Source organism: Spodoptera frugiperda, chromosome 26 (genome assembly GCF_023101765.2).
Source record: "Spodoptera frugiperda isolate SF20-4 chromosome 26, AGI-APGP_CSIRO_Sfru_2.0, whole genome shotgun sequence".
Taxonomy (NCBI): domain Eukaryota; kingdom Metazoa; phylum Arthropoda; class Insecta; order Lepidoptera; family Noctuidae; genus Spodoptera; species Spodoptera frugiperda.
The window spans coordinates 10,594,175-10,615,770 of record NC_064237.1 but is presented as its reverse complement, the minus strand read 5'-3'; the positions used below and the strand labels follow the sequence as shown (position 1 = coordinate 10,615,770).

The following is a 21,596-nucleotide window of genomic DNA, read 5'->3' as shown; positions in this document are numbered from 1 at the left end:
GTGACTGAACAATAGATGGCGCTGAATAAATTATGTATTTCTATCACTAGATGTCGTTATCAATTTGTTCAATATTTATTTTCAAAATGAATTGGCTTCATGTAGTCGCCTGTCGGTAGTCGTTGTATATGGTATCGTGAAAAACAATAAAAATGACAACAGGCAGATTTCACAGGTGAGTGAATGTTGATATATTGATAAGATATCGGCAGGTAAATATGTTGATGTATTAATTTTCGATAACATTATGGATGCACAATTCAAAATTATTGTTTTTTTTTTAATCATAATATATAATAAGTAATTTAATAAAATTACTTAATTGAAATTCCTTTTTCGCTCAAACTGCCTAAACTCCAATTATTTATTCAGTTGATATCCTTAGAAATATTGATAAGTAGATAATTAAAATAGAGCATTTTACTCGCATTTCTATTTACAATTCAAGTATAAAAAGTGTCTCCACTAGAAATACACAATGTATAACAAATCTACTTCTGCACTTCGAGCCGGATCCCCGATAAACCCGCTAGATAGTCCGCAGCTCCGGCTCAGGCATTAGCCCTATTAGACCACATCTGTAGTGGTCTGATGGCTCTTTGAGACGCGCGCGGAATGCAACGCGCCGCACGCACGGGGTTGGTTTTGGTCGGGCGGCGAGCTACTCTTGCTCGCCGTTGGCAGACCCGCACTTAAAGTGGCAGGAAATCGTCGCGCGATCCCCTACACCCTAAGTGTCTTTCGCAACGATTGGGACGTGAGGAGGTTCGTTCCCTCACGCGCCTCACCTCCTCCTTAGCTAGCATGACTGCTTCGCAGAAGGAGGAGATGGCATCCCAGTTCCCCTTGCTCCGCATCATAGCCTGAACCAATGCCGGTCGCGAGAGGTCGCCGTCGCCGACCACATCCCTTGAGCTCAGTCCATGACTGATGCCTAAGCTAGGTCAGAGGTCTGTGTTTTAGGTCACCAGGCTCTCCACACCGTAATAAACAATGTTTGACTTACGTACAGTATAGTTACAGGAATAAATACTACACAATAAGAATTGTTACGAATTCGAGATATTTTAAGAAGAACTAATTAAGATATTTATGAATAAAAAGGCCGTATTGCACGAAAATTACTATTTTTAAATAACAAGAATAAGAATCAAGGATGAAGCCGGTACAAGTCTATGCGGACATAAATTTAATAGACAGTTTTATATATTATGCGCCAGATGACTACCTCGTTCTATACTAACAAGACGCAAAATTACTAAAATGAATTATTGTTGTCTCATTTACTTAATTATGATTAAAACATTTTTGAAATTAATTAAATTAGTTAACATACTACTTACTTCTTATCAACGATCGACAATTTTGAAAAATAAAAAGGTATTAATTTGATAAAGTAGCTCTACGTCATAATAATTAAAACAAAGACCAGTATAAGTATCTGTAATTATGCAATCGGCTGTTGTTTCTGTTCTGACCTAGATAATATAAAGATAACAAAACCTAATTAAAGGCAAAGAAATTGATAATAATTAATAATAGGACTTTCCTACAAAATTAGGGCAACAAAACATTTCTCTATTATTATATATTTAATTTAAAAAAAAATGGTGTTTTTAAAACACTAGGGAATTATTCATCAATCCTCAGATGTACCTATTACGTCGTAGACCAGGGCCAGACAATGATTATTATCTTCAGAAAGTAGTATTATTAACATTAAAACTATAATTTTTCAGAGCCGCCAAAGATGGTCTGCTGCATGTGTTGCGCGAGGCGACCAGTAGCGAATGCAACAAGAAAGATGAGTCTGGCATGACGCCCACACTCTGGGCTGCCTTCGAGGGACATTACGATGCACTCCGACTTTTGTGTGGAAGAGGGTAAGCATGTTATTGACTGGAATTTAGATTTCCGAAGTCAGTGTCGTGAACTAAATCTCACATACACGTCACCTCAACTCGAACACAGACAACAATTTCTGTACCACTACTACTTATTGTGTATCATCTCATTGGTAATTGCACCTTCCAGAGAACCAAAATGTTTTAATGAAAACACACGTTGCGTTTATAAAAATACAAGTTCACATACACATGACATCCATACCCGAAACAATTTTTTGATCACACAAAGAGTAACTTCGCGCGGGAATCGGAACCCGCTATACGTTACGCGGCAGCAACCGCTCCAACCGTCTGCAGTCTAAAAAATGTGGGTTATATTATTTAACTATTTTAATTTTTCATTCCGTTTAATATTCACTTGTTTTAAATCTGATTAAATGTTCACACTACCTATTTTGTTTGGAACCATCATTGTCAGACAATCTTGCTACCAATTCAATACCACGACAACCCATTTATTATTTCCAGAGGAGATCCAGACAAAGCCGATCACTTCGGTAACACAGCCCTGCACCTCGCAGCCGCACATGGCCACAAAGAATGCGTCACCTTCCTCATCAACTGCGGAGCCAATGTGTTCGCTATGGATGTGAATGGTCACACCGCACAGCAATTAGCAGCCATCAACGAACGAGATGATATATTGCTGTATTTAGACCAGGCAACGGCGAAATTGGAGAATAATGATAAGTGAGTCTTTATTTACCTGTATTGTTTTTTTGTGGAATGGTACTTATAATGCTTCGGTATGAATACGGTATCAAGAATATCGGAACTTTTTGAGCCCCGTTTTAGAAAGTCCTGAAGAACATTATTTTGTACCAGGCTTATCCCTGGAATCTATAATCTATAATCTAATTATAAAGCATTTGATTCCAAGTAACCAACCGATATTACTTAATGTGATATTGTTTAATTTTAAACCCCTTAATGTAGATGAGATCATGCAAAATGCACTTAACAGATATTTACCAATTTAAGTCCATCTCTCAATTCATAACACAGCATATTACATTAATTGTTGGTAGACGTTTGGTTTCGTCTTTCAGTCGGACAAATAATCCATCTGTTTATTGAAATCATCTTAATTTATCATACATAACAATAACCTGAAACTATTTCAGGAAAAAAGCGAATGCTCTAAAGGAGAAAGCAAAGAAAGACTATGAGAAATCCCACAAACGGTACCAGAAACGGCAGAGCAAGGCCGAGCTGATGGCTGAGAAGGACCTTAAGAAGCGGACAAAGGAGTGGGACCAGGGGTATGTGGAGGAGGTTACCATCATGCCACATAGGCCTAGCAACGTGCTGTCAGTGCTGAGACAGAAAATGACCAAGTCTACTGGCCATGGTAAGTTACAACTGCACTGCAACTGCTTCAAAAGGTGTCGTGAAGTTCCTCACGAAACAATTCTTTGTTTGAGCCACAAATTGCTGTTCCCCGCTGTGCACGTGTGAAATTATATGTTAGTGAACGTATCTACGACAAGAGGAATACCACCCTTTTGAAGTTATTTTAGACAGTTAATTTGGAGTTTTTGGTTACTCCCAAACTGTTTGAACTTGAATGAACCTACTACTTCTCTTCAGGTAAAAGAAAACGTGATACTATTACGCGTAATATATCTTTTCAGAGAATAATTTCATCCGGGAACTTATGAAATAGGCACTAAAGCTGGTAATTTGCATAGAGATTCTATTCAGGTATCATGACATGGAAATCCCTAATAAAGTGTCATTACGCACCGTTCCATTCCCTGATATATTAATATCACTGATAACATATGTTTCGATAGCGTTAATATTGTCCTTATCTACTTTACGTCACATATATTATATTATAGCTTTCATAACGGCGTATAAATTCATCATACTACAACTACATTGAAAATTGAGTGAACAAATTCATTTAAACGAGCCTCACAGTCTCCGACTTAGCGTATCAGTGGGTGATGCACGGAAAACCGATAGCTGCTGGGGTAGGAATGCTTTCAAATGGAGGCCACGTACTGGCCAGCACAGCCACATGGTGTACAGCCGCAGGCAGCCCCTAAACGTGGGTCGCCTCTAACCGACCTATCACGAAGTAACTAGGGGAAGATATAATGATGACTTCTAATAAGCCTCCTTAACCTTTTAATTCCTGAAGGGGTAAACATTTAATAATGTAACACCTACTTCTCCCCAGTTATGTTATGGGTCAATCTCCAAAACGGGCGTAGTCGTGTGATCGCTCTGGAGCTTTTCAGATATAGATATTTAATGGTAATTATGTATCTCTCTATCTAATGGTTTCAGGCAGTCTCCTTCCTGACGATCAACCTCGCGAACCGGTAGGCCCCGTCTACTCCGGCGCAAGGGGCCGGGGCACGGTGTCTAAGAAGGCATTCGCTAGCAAACTGAGAAACAACATTAATAATGGCAACACTGATGACTTTAAGGTACGTTGTGATGACAGTTTTTCGGATAACAGTTATATGTATTTGGGTATACAACCTGCTGATAAAATGGATTAATGGAATAACTTTTGTTAATATTTAACTTATTAATTTAGTTTGCTAAGTTCAGTTAAGAGTCAGTTTTTCATACACGTACGTTCAACACAAACAAGCCATAGGTTTGTAAGTATCAAAGTTGGCTCAACTATGTGAACTAAACTAAAATCATTTATTTTTACTTTCTTTAGGTCACAACGGAGATGACGGGTCGTAGATCAGTGATGTCAATAAGTGGTATCCGTCGGGATTCAGAAGTGATGTATGTTACCTTCGACACCGGGCCGCAGCAGACAGGCGAATCTTCTGACGCGTTAGCTGAAGAACCACCCGAGCCCACCGTGGTTAAGAAACCTCTTACTAGGTATTGTAACGCTTTTTTTAAGGGGGAAAATCATCCAATAACTTCTCTTGGCTTGGGCGAACTGAGAGGGAGTGTGAGACTCTTACTGACTAAAAACCACCCCGTTCCTACTCCTGCTTTTTGAGCCGGGAGCCCCGGTAAACCCGCTAGGTAGTCCGCAGCTCCGGGGTATTGTAACGCTAAGAGTTTGTAATTAACACGTTCCGTTTCGAGCAAGCGTGATGATTAATTAATGTTCATGTTTGCTCCGTGTGAGAAGTAATCTTAGCTCCGCAGATGGCATATATAGGCTGATGATGATGATGAAAAAGAGTACTTTTTTATTATTTACGTATTGCTGCCTGAATTCTGTATAGTATAAGGCTCTAAATTTATCTTACCATTGAATCCAATCCAACCAATAGTGCTCCTTGAACATTGATCGTTCATGCACCGGGAGCAAATAAACTTTAAACACTAAAATGACATTGACATTGGCTTAATCTAAACATTCCCTGATAATTAATTTCCATTTCCACTCGTTTCAGTTCTGTAAGTCACACAGACTTTGGTTTGGTGAACGAAGACAGTGGCATCGAACAAGAGGTGACGCTGCAGGAGCCAGCCAGTATGTTTTCGAGGCCTTGGTCGAATGGGGTCCGCAACTTGGTGTTCAGGTATAACATAAAATTAATGGGAAATACATACACGCAATTTCGCATTCTTGTGTGAAATTTTGGAACACCCGTTATATACCAATAACATGTTAATCGTTAAACTAGTTTGAAAAACTGTGACTGCCTCGTTGGTCGAGTGTTCGCAAGTGCGACTGCCGGACAAGGGGTCTCGGGTTCGATGCCCGGGTCGGGCAAAATATTACTGGGCTTTTTCGGTTTTTCGAAAATTTCTCAGTAGTAGCACGGAGTCTGGAATTGTGCCCAGTGTATGGCAATAGGCTCACCCCCTATTATATGGGACTTATAACATAAATGGTGAAAAGTGGGTGTACATTGTATAGCGGCATTACGTGCCGTAATGTGCACCTCTACCTACCCCTTTGGGAATAAAAGACGTGACGTTGCATAATTTTAAAAAGATGTGTTGATGTCCGAAGTAGGTACCTACGATTTCATTTCACTTGCAAGTAAAATAAGCACTAAACTTCATACCTTTATAGTCATTCTTGTAAAGACTACATACGCAGTAGACTATATAGAAAATGTCTTTTGTTTTACTGTTGCTAGTGTCTAATTTACAATTAAAATCCACAATAAACACGATGTATTTCAGAAAATCAATTACAACGATGTGTGAGTTCGACAAGCCTGGCGAGGACTTCGCTGTAAACTCTACTGCGATACACGCGTACGAACCAGCTAACTGGACTTCCACACAGTCAGGTAACACACAACACAAAGTGTCATTGGTGCCTACGAAAGTATTGGTTCATTGGGTGTGAAGTCTTGTCATCATCATCGTCAGCGTGTGAAGTGAAGCAGAATGTAGTCTTGCATCATTTGAGAACTTATTTAACTCTTTATGCACATAAATCTGTACACAAGCCCACCGGCTTAATGCCGTAGGCATTTTCTACCAGCCAAACCTTTGAGTGATGCAGAGACAAACCAGTGGTAGGTGTATGGAGCAAGCATTAACTAATAGATATACTGGTCTTAGATATAAGCATATCTCGAGAACTATTAACATATACCTAAGAAAGTGTGGGAGAGCCATGCTGACTGGGCAAGCTCGACTGGAGTGATACCACGGCCAAAATGACAAAATGGCTCCGTGACAAAATGCACTTTACCCCCTTAACAATAAACGTCATTTTCGTTACAGATAGCTCAACCATCGCATCAGACGAAGAAACTGAAGCTGAGGATTCAACGTACGCCTCCCTGGAGATGTTCCTAGCAGCCTTTGGCCTTTACCAATACGTGCAGAAGTTTAAAGACGAGCAAATAGACCTGGATGCCCTCATGCTACTCACGGAAAGTGACCTTCAGGCCTTACGCCTACCAATAGGACCTCACAGGAAACTGGTGACTGCAATCCAAGATAGAAAGCAGGCTTTATCACACACTGGACCGGCTTTATAAACAGTTAGGGATGATTCTAATTAGATCGGGCCTTGGATACGTCTAAAGCTAATACACGGTTTTAATCTGTTATCTGTTACATACACATTACATTTTGCATGAACCGTGCAACAAACGTATGTTACGCTTTCTATCCCGCTAGCAGACGCTATAGACTATAAATTAGTGCCTCATGAAATGTGATAAAAGTTCATAAATGTCCAATCGCCATAATTATTAGTACCTATACCTAAATATATTTTTGTACAGTTTCTTTTTAAATAAACATTTGTAATTTTATATGAATAATGTAGAATTGTTTTATTTGTATGTACTCATTTCCAAATAATAGTAAGTATTCGGGTTTTCACGACTAACTAGATTGTAGCACTATTCAATCAAAATTAGCGATAAAATTAAAATATTTATACCTAACACGTCTGTAGACAGAGATAGTGAAAATCCCCTATATCTGGCGCTTTATCAACCTACATTTTTTAGTCTGTTCATGCATACTCATCTATACTAATATTATAAAGCTGAAGAGTTTGTTTGTTTGATTGTTTGTTTGTTTGAACGCGCTAATCTCCTGAACTACTGGTCCGATTTGAATAATTCTCTTTGTGTTGGATAGTCCATTTATCGAGGAAGGCTATAGGCTATAAAACATCACGCTATAACTATTAGGAGCGAAGAAATAAAGGAAAATGTGGACAAAACGGGGGAAATTAATAATTCTTGAAGGCTTCCGTTGCGTGCGCTGCGAAAATGGTTCAAGATACGAAAATTATATGTATGAAAGAATTATTCCTCTTAAAATGATCTAAAAAAAAGTCCGCGACAGTATATGTCTATCTTTTAGGATCAACGTACTAGAATCGTTTTTATGGTAATCAAACTGGGTTGAAATTAATGCATTATTTGTTAAGAGTTGTATTAACGAAAAAAATTATAGTCTTACTAACGAAGTAAAACATTTTTTGATCATTGACTATCAAAAGCGTTTGTTTACAGCGTATAATGGCAAAAAAGCGGTTTACCACACGCCCACATTTTATTGTGGCTGTCTAACAAAGTACAACCAGATTCTACGTATAGTGCAATAATATCGGCTGAAACATTTGACAAACAAAAAAATCCAATTCTTCAATTTATTGTCATAAAAATATGATAGGGTATAAAAATATGGTCCTTAAGGATTTCATAACCTTGCGTCACCATGTATGAAAGAAAACATTTGTTCTAGAAAGTACTCTTTCTTTTTTTTGAGGGGGAAAATCATTCGTTGGCTACTCCTGCCTTGGGTGAAGCGAGAAGGAGTGTAAAAATCACCCCGTTCTGATTTGAGCTGGGGCCCCGGTGATCTTTTACGTTGTCTGCAGCACCGGATCGGGCATCAGCCCTATTGGGTCCCATCTGTAGTGGCCTGGCTCTTTGAGGCGCGCACAGAACGCGACGCACGGTACGCACGGGTCTGGTTTTGATCGGGCGACGAGCTACTCTTACTCGCCGTCCGCAGACCCGCGCTTACGGTGGCCGGGGATCGTCACGCGATCCTCGACGCCCGGAGTGTCTTCTGCGGCGGCGGCGTGATGAGGATCGTTCCCTCACGCGCTCCGCCTCCTCCTTAGCTAGGATGACTGCTTCGCAGAAGGGGGAGACGGCGTCCCTTCCCCCTCGCTCCGCACCTTGGCCTGAACTAGAGCCGGACGTGAGAGGTTACCGTCGCCATTCACATCCCTAAGGACATGGCGATGCTCAGCACATGCAATGCACACCGCCACTGTATGCTCCACCATATCTTCCGGGCGGTCCTCGCAATGACGACACCCAGACGAAACGCCCGGGTGTTTCCTCCCGCCGAATTCGAAACAGGTACCAACCGAAATTTCCGTGTCCAGTAAGTACCTGCGTCAGGCGGTAGGTGAAGACGCCGTGACGCCTCTCAAGCCACTCTTCAAAGAGGGGACTTACCACTGCTATAACGCGTATGTAGCAAGCCCATCTAAAAAGTACCCTAGGAACTTTTTTTCTGAAACACAAACCGGGGTGGCGGCTAATCCAACCTATAGGCGCAGGTTTCCGGAAAACAGTGGAAACACATATAGTATAAATATGAGTGTGGATTGTTCCTTATAATCATAATCCAGTGCTATCACGAATTTTCAATGCACAAATTAACCGTGGGTAACAGCTATAATTTATGAAGCTGAGAAAGTTGTTTGCAAAAATAAATATAATGCCTAAAATAACTATTCCACGCGGACGAAGTCGCGGGCACAGCTAGTCAATGATAAATTATTACAAAACATTTTGCCTTGTCCATTTACTAAAATATAAGTATGAAGCTAAAAAAAATAGACCAGGCTTTTCTCCAAATCTGTTTATACAATGCAGTCCTCGTACTTTTATATAAGTACTTACCTATTCAAAGTGCTTTAGCACCTGCATTAGGTACTAGGGGTTCAGTATAGTAAAAACTATGTCGAAAAATGAGTAAGAAATAATTTTGACATTGCCCTTTAATAGATACTACTCAATAGATGGCGCTGTGTTTGTTGTGTATTTCAAACACTAGATGTCGTTATCCATTTCGCGATTTGAAATTGTGAGAATTTGTTAAAATTTTCGAAATAAAAGCGACTGACTGAATACATAGTAACACCACTTTATTTTACTTTTTGTTGCTCTGTACTAGATAAACCTATTTCATTCAAGAATATTTCATTTCCCACCTTCTTTTTAACCTACTCCTTACAATATTATTTTCTGTCCAACTAATTTGACTAACTAACTACTTTGACTAACTTTGAATAACTCTTATTTGTAAGTAAAATATAATTACAGTTTTTACCACCGTATAGGAATAAAACAAGCCATTTTTTCTAATTATTTATTAAGGAAGTTTTAAATACAATTAAATATAATCTACCATTTATTGTAATGCATATCCTAAACTGATTAATGTACAATTATTTCTGAGCTAACTAGTCGGTATGAACCATACCTTCACGATTTCGACTAAGGAATTAAATACAAAAATCCATAGAAAAACCATTATGCTAACGTATATCCATATAAAAAGGACGGTTTTCAACGATTTGACAATCAAAAACATACAAAAATTACTAATAAATTGATCTACACATAGAAATTGAGATATATCAAAGACAAATATACCATATTTCTTGTGACTATCCAGAGCTAGGCCTTGCATTATACGAGGTGTGTACAAAATACCTTCATCTAGCACTAACTACGCTACATTAGATTAAGATATGTTTAAACAGTACGAATGAGCAATATTTATACGATAGAAGGCACAATACTTTTGGATATATTCATTTGATCAGAGTAAATAAGTCGAATTTTATAAAAACTATAATTATTTATGAAACCAAAATCTTAACATTCTTAGATTTTAACTTAGGTACCTACTACAAGAATTTGTTTCATTTCTGTATATTATGGCGGAGTCATTACTAACTTACTCCTAATTACAGCGTCTCCCGATACATTGTTACAGTTCTATCATTATCTAAAATTCGTAGCAGAGATTGTTCGTAAGTTGTCGCATGAAACGTTAAGGTTCAGTGGCGTCAGAGTTTCGTAGAGCCGTGCACAGCCGCGGCGCGAGGTCGCCGAGCGAGGCATCGCGACGCGGCGCAGTAAATAAAGTGCCAATAGTCGGAAGGATATTCTCTCAACCAGATTCGGGCCACCCATTTATAAATAAACAAAACAGTGTATGAATGTTTAGAGACAAGGACGTAAACTTTCAAAATGTAATTCATGGGTTGTGGCGTCATACACTGTACGGCAATAATCGAAACTCGGAACCATTGCTTCCATTGTGTCGTTACACCTACACCCGCGCGCGTTCAGTACATGAACGCTAGATACAAGTTGCTGTGTTTGGAGGACTTGTTAGACTTCTTGTTGTACTGCCGGTAGCGAGCCAGCTGGCAGCCGTCGTCGTGGTAGTACGTGTACTCCGGGTAGGGGATGTACGCGCCCGTGGCGGGGTCCAGCGGCACCATGATGGGCAGGTCCGTCATGGACGCCGGCCGGTCGTACGACGAGGAGTCCGAGCCCTTGGGCTCGGCGTACTGCGGGCTGCCGCTCTCCACCTGGTTCTCGACGTCCTGGCTCTGGTTGCAGACGGGCACGCTGCGGCTGGTGTCGGCCGAGATGTTGGAGCGCGAGCGCAGGATGGGCCGCGTGGACGAGAAGTCGGCGGAGTGCTGCAGGCTCTTGGAGCGCGGCCGCAGCGTGGCGGGCGGCGTCTCGTCGATGCGCGACAGCGTGTGGCGCCGCACGGGCCGGTACACCTTGCGGTCGCCCAGCTTGGGCCGCTTGATCTTGCGGTGGGAGTTGTACGTCTCGTGGGAGGAGGGCAGGGAGGGCGGGTGGTGGGGCGGGGAGGGGTTGCGCGCGGGTGCCTGCGGGGCGGGGGCGTTGGCGAAGTGTGCCGCCACGAGGTCCCTCATCTGGTCACATGCTCAGTAGTTGTAGGGGCCGTACTGCGACCCGTGGTAGTAGGGGCCCGGGTACGCCTGGGGCGGCGGGTAGCCCGCGTAGGCATACTGCTGCTTTTGGGGGTACACTGCCAAGCAAACAAGAAAACATTAGACATTTGTAGACTATTTCTGAAAATACGGCAGCACTAGTACATTTATTTAAGCTGAAGCGATACTTAAAAGTTCTTTTATTGATTTTAGATCTAATCTGGATGTGAAACGTGTCAATAGAAGTGAAATAAAATAAAATGTAAAGTAATAGGTACGTCCAATAAACTTTAATTCAGTAACAATTACAAAGGCCAAATTAATTTTACATCTGTATTTAAAAGTAAAAGGGAAATTAAAACAGTTTTATTCAAAATCCACAAACCAGTCATGCATTCAACATTCACCCTGTTTGAAATCGAGAAAATATTTACAAAAGAAATTATTAGTAGGAATGTGTTTGTGTTGCCACAAGCGAAAAATGTTACATGTCATTGGTAAGGTATATATGTAAATAAGTTTGAATTCAATGATTGTATAATATTTATTGAAAAAAAAAACTACTGACTGCGATAATCTTTTGTACCTAATTCAAGCTAATTTTCAAAATTTTACGGATTTATAGACCTAGGACGAATATTCGGATGCCAATGCTCATTTATTCAAAAACTAACCTAATTGGTGTTTCTTTTATAACTGATTTGCAAATACTTATACATAAAAATGATTGATGATGTGTTCTAAGTCGTAAATAATGATGGGTTTACAAAGCATACCGGGCATGAGGTACTGCATGTTAAGCGCCTCCTCCCGCTCCCGCTCGCCGCGCAAGCAAATGGCCGCCGACGAGAACAAGATGGCGGACAGCAGCGACAGGCCCACGCCGCACCACGCGACCATGTACGACCAGTCGTACCACACGCGCGAGTTGTCACGTAATATCTGGTTTATATCGCCCCCGAGCGCGGTTCGTGTGTGTGGGTGATAGGGTGTGTAGGCAATGTGTGTTAAGTTAGTGTGTGTGTAAAAAAAATGCCGCGAATTTCAAAATGTGTGTGTGTGTGTGTGTGTGTGTTTGTGTCAAGTGTTTGAAAGTTGGTTATGTACAATTCAAAATACGTTTGGTAATCAATTTAGTTGGTTCAGATACAGTTTAGTGATTTTTCAGTATTTACAGCACCAATGTTAATAAATTCGTCCGTAAGCGAGTTAGTATTGCGTTTGGCGTAAACCAGATATTATGAGATAGCCAGTTACATTTAAATATGCGTTAAACGACCGGTCGCAGTCGCGAAGTTATACGCAGTAGCCAAGTTTCATAGAAACATGAAAAAAAGAGAAAAGCTTTTTGTTAGTATGAGATACTTACATGATTGTACTTATGGACTAAGTTAAAGATGATTTACTGTTTAGTGAATAGTAATACGTGAGGTAGGTACCGACATTAATGACTAAACTAACATTGATTACAGCCACTATACTTCCAACATAGACTACTTATAACTACAGAACACAGGTACCTAACTACAACACACATTACTGCGCACTTACAATACAATATAACGAAATCATCAGAGGAAACCGTAGAAATATACAAAAGAGTTTTTAGTGTTATTCCCGCCAAGCGTATCACAAGATGGCCGCTCAAGATGGCGGTCTAACCTGGCATTATGTACTGCACGTTATTCTGCTGTTCCCGCCTTTTTTCCTTGCTCAGGCAAATGGCGGCGGAGAAGAATAAAATGGAGCTTCCGAAGGAAACGCCGACAGACAGCCAAGCCAGGATGTACGACCAATCGTACCAGATTGATGAGTTGTCTTTTAACACCTGATTTGGGGGTTGGGTCAATGTTGTGGTACAAACCTTCTTAATATCTAATAATCTAATAACTAACTTAAAAGCTCACAAAAATCTTCTGTGGTTGTAGGTGATCGAAAGCATAAGGTGTAACTAAGTTTGACTCTAATTTAGGTACACGTTACGCTTCGTTAGAATCTGCCCTCGAACACCTATTGCTGCAAAACTAATCTGGAAATGTTTATGCGCCCTCATGTCTCTTTTAAGCACATCAGGGCTCAAGAATACCTCTTAATCGTTCACTGGAGCTAGTAATACTGATTCATATCAGCATTTTCATCAGCCTACATTGTAAAGTTTCTTAATTCTTTGGTCTTATTCTAGGAAATATTTGTGTCAACAAGACTGTGTTCTTACGTTAGGCCACTGTTGGTAGTATTCCTCTCCAACAACCTTCTCCTTCTCGTAGAACTCCACTCCGTGCCATAATGCCATCGCACCCGCTGCTAGTAAACCTGAAACACCATAGCAAAACTATTTTAGTACCATGTTACCAGTAAAGTAAGAAATATGTAAGTAATTAGGCTAGGATAAATGTTTTTCCGTAGGATTAAAGTACATACGACGGACATTGTACGATATTACGAGTTTTTGGGATCTCAAGTTAATATTGCGTTGTAAAATTCTATGTTACATTACAGCAAAAATAATCAAGTGAAATATCTTGTGGACTTTTACTTCTTATTCTGTGCTTGTCACAGCTTTTAAATTTTTTTGTTTGTGGCAAACTTACTAAAATCTTTGACAAAACCTTCTGTCCTGTTCGAAAATCTACAGGCAACTAATACGGATAATTGTGTTAGGTAACGATGAAACGAGATGAATAGAATTCGAAAGGTGAATAGATACAGAAGAGGGGTAAATAAATATTGAGAAAATATTCTAACATCTATTCACCCCTATCTTGAATCTATTCACCCTTTGAATTCTTTTCGCCTCGTTTGACGGTATGTTTGTTTCACACCCTTTATCTCTAAAACCTTCTATGATAATCTTACGCTAGAATCAATAAATAGTGGAGTACTCACATGTGACCAGCATAAGTATGGCGGTGGCGGTGATGTTGCCAGGGCTGCGCTTCCAGCAGCCGACCACGCCGGTCCAGAAGGCAATGAAGAGCGCTAGGAACGCCACGATGAACAGAGCTACCGTTGAGCGCGCCATGTGCAGCCTGGAATTGATGAAAATGTGATTAATTTTGGTTAAATCTATTGTTATTGTCGGTATAGAACACCAATCAATGGCTACCTTCTAACAACGGAAAATAATAACTAAACTCAATCCAAAATATTGGAATATGATATGTTTTTGATTAACTAAAAATTAGCCGGCCTATTGGAGGGATTAATTGTTAGGGAATCGGGGATTGCGGTAACCTGGGCATCCGGTAACATACATACAACGCAAGCGTTGTTTCACGTCGGTTTTAAATGAGGCGGTGGTATTACTATGGTAGAGCCAGCCCATTCGTGCCGAAGCATAACTCTTCCCCAGTTAATTGGCTTGATAATGATGACGAAAAATACAAGCATAGGTTGATACCCTACGGGATTTCATACCATAATATTTTGCATTAAAACAAACTTTAATAATAATAATCCGCCCATTTCCAGATTATTGTCTATAAAACATCAGCTGATGAACTCATGCCTTTGTCTTGAATTAACGACAATAGCGTGTTTTTAAACGAGACGATTCTTTCGGTAGGTATTGTATAAACCATTATAATAAGTAGATATTATTGTATTTCCCTTTTGTTAATCAAAATATCATTATTATGTCTACTGACAATGGAAAGCGACTTGTACTTTTGCAAATTATGTATTTTAAAAGATGGTTTAATTAGTAGTAAAGTGTCATTCTAATTGTTCCTAGAATGATTCAACTCATTGTAATAATCCTTTGATATTGCTTGATGAAATTATTTAAGTGTACACTAACAATACAATATTTTGTTGCATGAGCATTTAATTGCGTGCAGGGTGGTGTTACACACCGCATGCTAAAAATACATCTACAAGCAGAATTAAATCTATTTTTTTTTTTTGTATTGTTAGTGTAGCGTGGATTTCCGCAAAGTAACGCGTTAGGCGTATCGAGTCTATTCTATATATTTAAGTGTACTTTTACCAAGTACATCAAATCTTGTGATGGATCATTTAACCGCAGATGTGTTATGACTGTTATACCGCTATGTTTTATTGCTTTATTGTCATGATTTGCATATTTAAAAATATGATTATGGAGGCCAGTTTCCCTCTAACCACGAGCACCATCAATTCGATATAATTCTTGTGCTTCAATGCAAAGTTTCTTGATGACTAGCTGTAACCATGATTGACCATAATTTTCGAAATCTTGTATTTTCCTTACAAATCAAAGCTGATTTAACACCATAAATAGCTGATAATGAGTACGTCTATTGTCAATAAGCCACTGTCAAGCCCTTCATAACCAACTTTTTAAGATGGTACACAATTTACTATCAAACTAGTCCGTAGATTAATAACGAGAGCTTATTAACTATAATTTATTACACGCCACCAATAAAAGTTTAAAAATGGTTATCAACTGTGATCTGATTAAAAGACCATAAAACTATTTGTCTAAATCGTTTTTCGAGTGGTGTCTAGTAACCTACTTGGTCTAATCAAGGACAGTTTAAATGCGGGTCTGATTTTAACTCTGAGTTTGTTTCGACATTTCTTCTCAGAGTAGTCCGTTAGGAAATGCCGACCTCATCTAGATATTTTTTATATAATAATTTTGACGTGTAAAGGTGCTCTTTTGTAGCCTATTTACAATAAATAAATGAAAAAACTGCAGTGGTCCTAAATTACCTCCTTGTGGAACCCCATATTTCGTTAGAAAAGAGGATGCATTTAGTCAGTTATGCTAATGGGTTTGTTGCAAATGATGCATATAAAGTACTAGAGACTGTTTATTTGTAAGGCCAAGCTTTTCAAGGTATTGCTAAAAACAATAATAAATAAATAGAGGTAAAACCACGCATTAAACTTATCAGTGTTGATGTATTTTTAGAATTTGTTATAGGCGTTAGTGCCTTGAAGTTTCCGTGATGTAGGACTGCATACCAAATTGATTTGTTGTGTTGAAGTCTAAGCGTGTATGCTATTAAACATAATTCTCTCGTTTACAGTATAAACCTTCGAAGAATCACTCATTTGGACCCGGAATTACACGGCATTAGAACCAAATGTCCCTAAAATTACAAAGAGGAAGAAAACCTTTCTGTACGAGTTTGCTTTACGTAGAACAAAAACGAAACGAATGCACGTTCGGTGCTCTGATTAGTCAGCGCGAATGAACCAACCAATCAAAGCGCCGAACGCATTCTCGTTTCGTTTTAGTTTAACGTAAAGCAAACTTATACTAAGGGTACTGTTTTGTTTTTCGTCGGATAACAATTATAGACATAACAGAGTTATTCTTCCCTATTGTTTGTCCATTTCTCACAGGGAAAGTGAGTACCTACGTATAGGAATCAATTGTCAATGGTTGTCATGGTAATTGCTCATAACATGTTGTAGTCGCAGTCGTGCCGACACTGGCTGGCATACAAAAGCCTTTGAATGGGCCAATGACCCGAGACATACTTACGTTTTAATACTGACCTTATCTATTGTTCTCTTGTTTAGCGAATATAATATCTTGTACTTATTTTATACCTAACATCACAAAGGCGTGGTCAACGATACATTTATATTGAAACAGCTTTTTTAAGATAAGGAAATTGAAACTCGTGGTGTGTTAAGGAAAATGACTGGATTGGACTATACGGTTGGCGGGTTCGATGCCCGAACGGAGTAACTCTTTGTGTCATCCTCAACTTGTTGTTTCGGGTCTGGGTGTCATATGTATATGAACTTGTATGTTTGTATACGCACTCACTATACAAAAGAAAATCGTAGTGTGGGCCAACGTTTAAAAAAAAATAATGTTAAAGGAGCTTCATGGCTTAACAATGGACAGTCACGGATTGTGGATGATGACGAAGTATTGAATGTAATGTTACCTGTTCATCGCGTCGTCCGACAGGCCTTTCGTCTCGTTGTTCTCGTCAGGGATGAAGTAGTCCACATTGCTGCAGTGTGTCTCCACAGGCGATAGGTAGATCTCAACTGGAAAGAAATAAAGGACAAGTTAGTTTGTAATGTCATAATAAAATCACCGTTTTTGGTCGTATACCTATTATTTTCTTGTATTTAGAATATTGCCCAACATTATTCAGCACTGGCTGACCCGGCAAACTTTGTACCTCGCCTCAGATATTTTATTCTTGAACCTTTCCTAGACTTCCAAAAATAATTCAAGACCAAAATTAGCCAAATCGGCCCAGCCGTTCTCGAATTTTAACGAGATTAACAAACAGAAAATGATTTTTATATAGGTACGGTATAAGTATAGAGAAGATAAAAAGCATCAATACAAAAGTGTCTCAAATCACAAATGTATTTTACGATCACGATCAAATCATCGACTCGTACAAGTGTACACAGATACCTAAATAAATAAAATACCAATAAGATCATTAAGCAAAATATCTTTGCTTTGAATCATAAGTTATTTATCCGCGAGTGACGAAACAAGAATGTCATTCTGCTTTAGCATTCATCTTTGTACACACACCTACGAAACTTAACTCTTTCATACAATATTGTAACCTTGTATGTTGAAGAAAGTGTTAAATGTGACTTGAATCATAACTGCTTAAAATTCAGACCATGTCTCGAAATATTTTTACTGCATGCATGTCATTTGAGTGAAACCAACTTTACTACTGCAACTTCGCTTCAACGTATGAATAAATATCTGCTTTGTTGCGCTTAATTTTATATTTCTTAAATCCTCCCTAATGCTTCTACTTAATCTACATCTAATTTATACAAATCTATAAGGCGATTGTGTGTTTATTTGTTTGAACGCGTTAATCTCCGGATCTACTGATCCGATTTGAATAAATATTTTTGTATTGGATTGTGCATTTATCGAGAAATGTTAATAAACATTACGCTTTGACCAATAGGAGCCAAGCGGTGGGTGAAAAACTATATAAACACGAAAGTAACTCACGATTTATTTTTGTCTCACCTTTTAACCTTTCCTAGATTTCTACAAATAATTCAAGACCAAAATTTACCAAATCGGTCCAGCTGATCTCGAGTTTTAGCGAGACTAACGAACAGCAATTGATTAATAGAGAATAATTTATAACCCACGTAGTTAAGTACGTTCATTATAATAATATGGTAATCCGCACCCAACAAGCAATATTTCAAAGTAATTTATCAATATTTTATAACAAGATCGTCAATGCAAAGATATGCACCAACAGCACATTGATTTACAAATAGGTGTCAACAAATTGAGAAATCCAGACTGATTTGTAAATATCAAATTCAGGTATTTGATTGTACAATCGAAATGGTGTTCAAATATTTTCGTACTAAAGTATTACCTCACTGTAGGTCAAAAAAATCGTGTTTTAATTTGCAGAAAACCAATGAGTCTGGGTTTCTTTGTAGCTGGGTTTCTCCCGATCCTTTTTCTCGACTCAGAATTAAACGTCAAAACAAAATAAAACCACAATTCTTATTGCTTCTTAGAAATGTAGGGGGATTGCAAATTGCAATGTTTAGGTACGGTATCTCTTTCTTAGGAGTTCATAAGGTTCTAAATAATAACATTATAAATACATACATCATTTTGAACATAAAGTGCATAGGATATACTCTACAAATACTATAGCTATCACCAGCTGATCATGATAAAGATAACGATTAGCCCAATCTTGATAATCCGCCAAGAATCAAAGTAAATAAGTTATATCTCCTGTGATTAAATTTTAAAATTGACGATGACATCAAGAATTTTGCTACTAATTACCTATTAAAACATATCTATAAGTAAGTATGACTGAATAAAGTACACATGACACGGCTTCCCATCACGCTACGTATAACCAGTATAAACTGACCTTTGAAAGTGTGAACAGATCATACAAAGCGAGACTATGATAAACTAGTTTGTATACGTTGATGTGTAACCAATACGTTACATGAAGACGGCAAGAAGTATGCGTGATGTATCTATCGTAAGCAGGAAACATGGAAGCCGTGTCATAATGCCAGAGTATTAAGTCATCAGATAATCGCAGCATCAGCTCACACGCCCACGTTCCATGGTCATAGAAAAACAGCATCACGCATAAATCATTTAATTGCGTCATTAGGTAGGTAGTTTAAAATCAGGTATTTTATGTAGGTATGTATGTGCTGTATGAAGATCTTGAAATACCAATGTAAGTAAGTTTTGTCCCTTAGAAATGTTATGCCCGTTTTAATAAACCATCTCTTACCTAACGTTAGTGTGACTTACCACTTAAACCCTTTAAACTGATAGGTGTCCAAATTGGCGTTAAATGTCACCTTTTAGTTTAGGGGCTTTTAAAATAGGAGAGTGATACAAACATTAGTTTAAAAGTTTCTTAGGCATACATACATTTATTTAACTTACAAGATCGTTTTATTGTTTGGCTTAAATCATCATTGGTGTGTACCAATAACATAGCACTGTGTATTAACTTAGCTAGGCCTTGTTTTTTATATGGAAAGATGCGTGCTGTGCGGATGGCTTCCCAACTACCGATACAATCGTTACAAACATTGAGTCTGATAGCGGCATCTTCCTGAAATTAATCGCACAGCTACATAGCTTAGTATAGTTACCCAGTGGAAAAGGTCACATTTTTTTAGTTTTCACAGATACTTAGCTTGTTGTTTCGGTTCTATTCCCTAAGAAAAGGAGGATGCTCCGACCAGACGAGGTGATCAGCCTGCCGTACTGCCCAGAGTCATTAAATGGGATTACTTAACGCACAAACTTCATTAGCAGGATTTTTTCGTCATCAAAATTTGTTCGTCGATAATCTATTAAATTCTGTCTCTGACTTGCGGCAGCAAGTCATCAAAAGTGAAATTAATCGTACCAAGAACCTATTATAATGACTTCTTATGACTTTAATACCAGTTATCCCACAAAGCTAAAAGTGCAATAATTTTTTACCGTAATTTCACCGATACTTTTATTAGTGTAATAACATTACAAGTGTATAATAAAATTACTCATTATTCCATGTCTGTACCCTTAGTATGAGTTTGCTTTACGTTGCGTGACGTTCGGCGCTCCGACTCTAATAAACCAACCAACCAAAGCTGGCTCTAATAAACCAACCAATCAGAGCACCGAACGCGCTCTCGTTTCGATTACTTTAAACGTAAAGCAAACTGATACTAATGTTACTATTATACACATAGTTTGAACCCGGAATTACCTGCACGATCTCGTCACCAACACATTCTCTTGCATGTCACAATCTATTGTCTCACGCACAGACTAAACACACGACATAGACTATAAAATAAAAGTATGATAACATAATAAAACGTTGCTTCATTGTTATTTAAATAGAAAATCATCCAATGTACGGTACGCCAGGGCAAAGCGTACTGTAAGTGTCAATCTAACTGATTAAAAACCACCCCGTTCCTACTCCTGCTTATCGAACCTATTAATTCATTTTTCATTAGAGTCTGATGGTGTTTTCTTTTTAATGTGAGAATCGGTCATTTGGTACTGGTAGGGGTAGTCCATTAATCACGTGAGGATTTTTTAACCATTTTTTGACCCCCCGACGCCCGGGTGATATGTGGTGAGATTTTAGATTAACCCCCCCTCCTTAGCTAGCCCCGCAACCAACATCACGTGTATTTTTTTAATACAGAAAATAAGTATGAGTGGGTTAAGATTTTGTAGGTAATACAAGTACCTACCTAAAAATATCATCTACCGTGATTTAAGTTTAGAATTTCTAAAAATTCATCATAATTATAATTTATTTACTCTTTTATGGGGATGTGACAAATTCTACACTACACCCCGTTTTAAGGTTTAAAAAACACGCGTTGGTGAAAAAATAAATACACGTGATATTTTATAAAGGCCCCCGTCCCCTCTTGTGATGTTTCGTGATTTTTGTCGAACCACACTCCCGACATAATTGAGTCTCACGTGATTAATGGACGTTGCTTATACGTCTTCAAAAAAAAAATGTCGAAGAAAAAATTGACCATACCTATGTAATACACAGAATACTAACAATACATATAACTTATTTAGAAATAAACTAGACCACTTGGTAAATATTTACGTCTATGCCGAAGAAAAAGAACGTACCTATGTAACTACCACAGAATACTAACAATACATTAAAAAAAAGTCCTTAGCTATTGTTTTCGGAACATAGTTGTTACTAAGGAATAGTTAGAATAGTAGTCATTAAATGTCTCTGCGTGCAGCAGTAAGAAGAAATGGAACTAATTAT

At 38.6% G+C, this 21,596-nt stretch overlaps 2 protein-coding genes across 3 annotated transcripts in view; one reads left to right on the top strand and one right to left on the bottom strand.

The window, feature by feature from the left end:
* Positions 1–74: 74 nt before the first annotated feature.
* Positions 75–7,136, top strand: LOC118264385 (pre-mRNA splicing regulator USH1G-like). Its single transcript, XM_050704696.1, has 9 exons — positions 75–175; positions 1,740–1,883; positions 2,376–2,597; positions 3,032–3,258; positions 4,206–4,348; positions 4,594–4,766; positions 5,294–5,422; positions 6,036–6,145; positions 6,588–7,136. The coding sequence occupies exons 1-9, from the start codon at positions 153–155 to the stop codon at positions 6,845–6,847; spliced, it is 1,431 nt and encodes a 476-aa protein (XP_050560653.1). The 5' UTR covers positions 75–152; the 3' UTR covers positions 6,848–7,136.
* A 2,711-nt stretch (positions 7,137–9,847) lies between these two features.
* The window catches only part of LOC118264079 (uncharacterized), a 58,314-nt gene continuing 46,565 nt past the window's right edge, over positions 9,848–21,596 (bottom strand). The window contains exons 3-7 of one of the 2 annotated variants that reach the window (XM_035576432.2): positions 17,229–17,334; positions 14,221–14,363; positions 13,550–13,647; positions 12,997–13,162; positions 9,848–11,432 (exon numbers count right to left, since the gene is read on the bottom strand). In XM_035576432.2, the coding sequence (XP_035432325.1) occupies positions 11,329–11,432; positions 12,997–13,162; positions 13,550–13,647; positions 14,221–14,363; positions 17,229–17,334 (617 nt within the window). In that variant the 3' untranslated portion in view covers positions 9,848–11,328. Of the gene's footprint in view, positions 11,433–12,110; positions 12,277–12,996; positions 13,163–13,549; positions 13,648–14,220; positions 14,364–17,228; positions 17,335–21,596 lie in introns of both variants that reach the window. The other variant, XM_035576431.2, reaches the window with a different exon arrangement.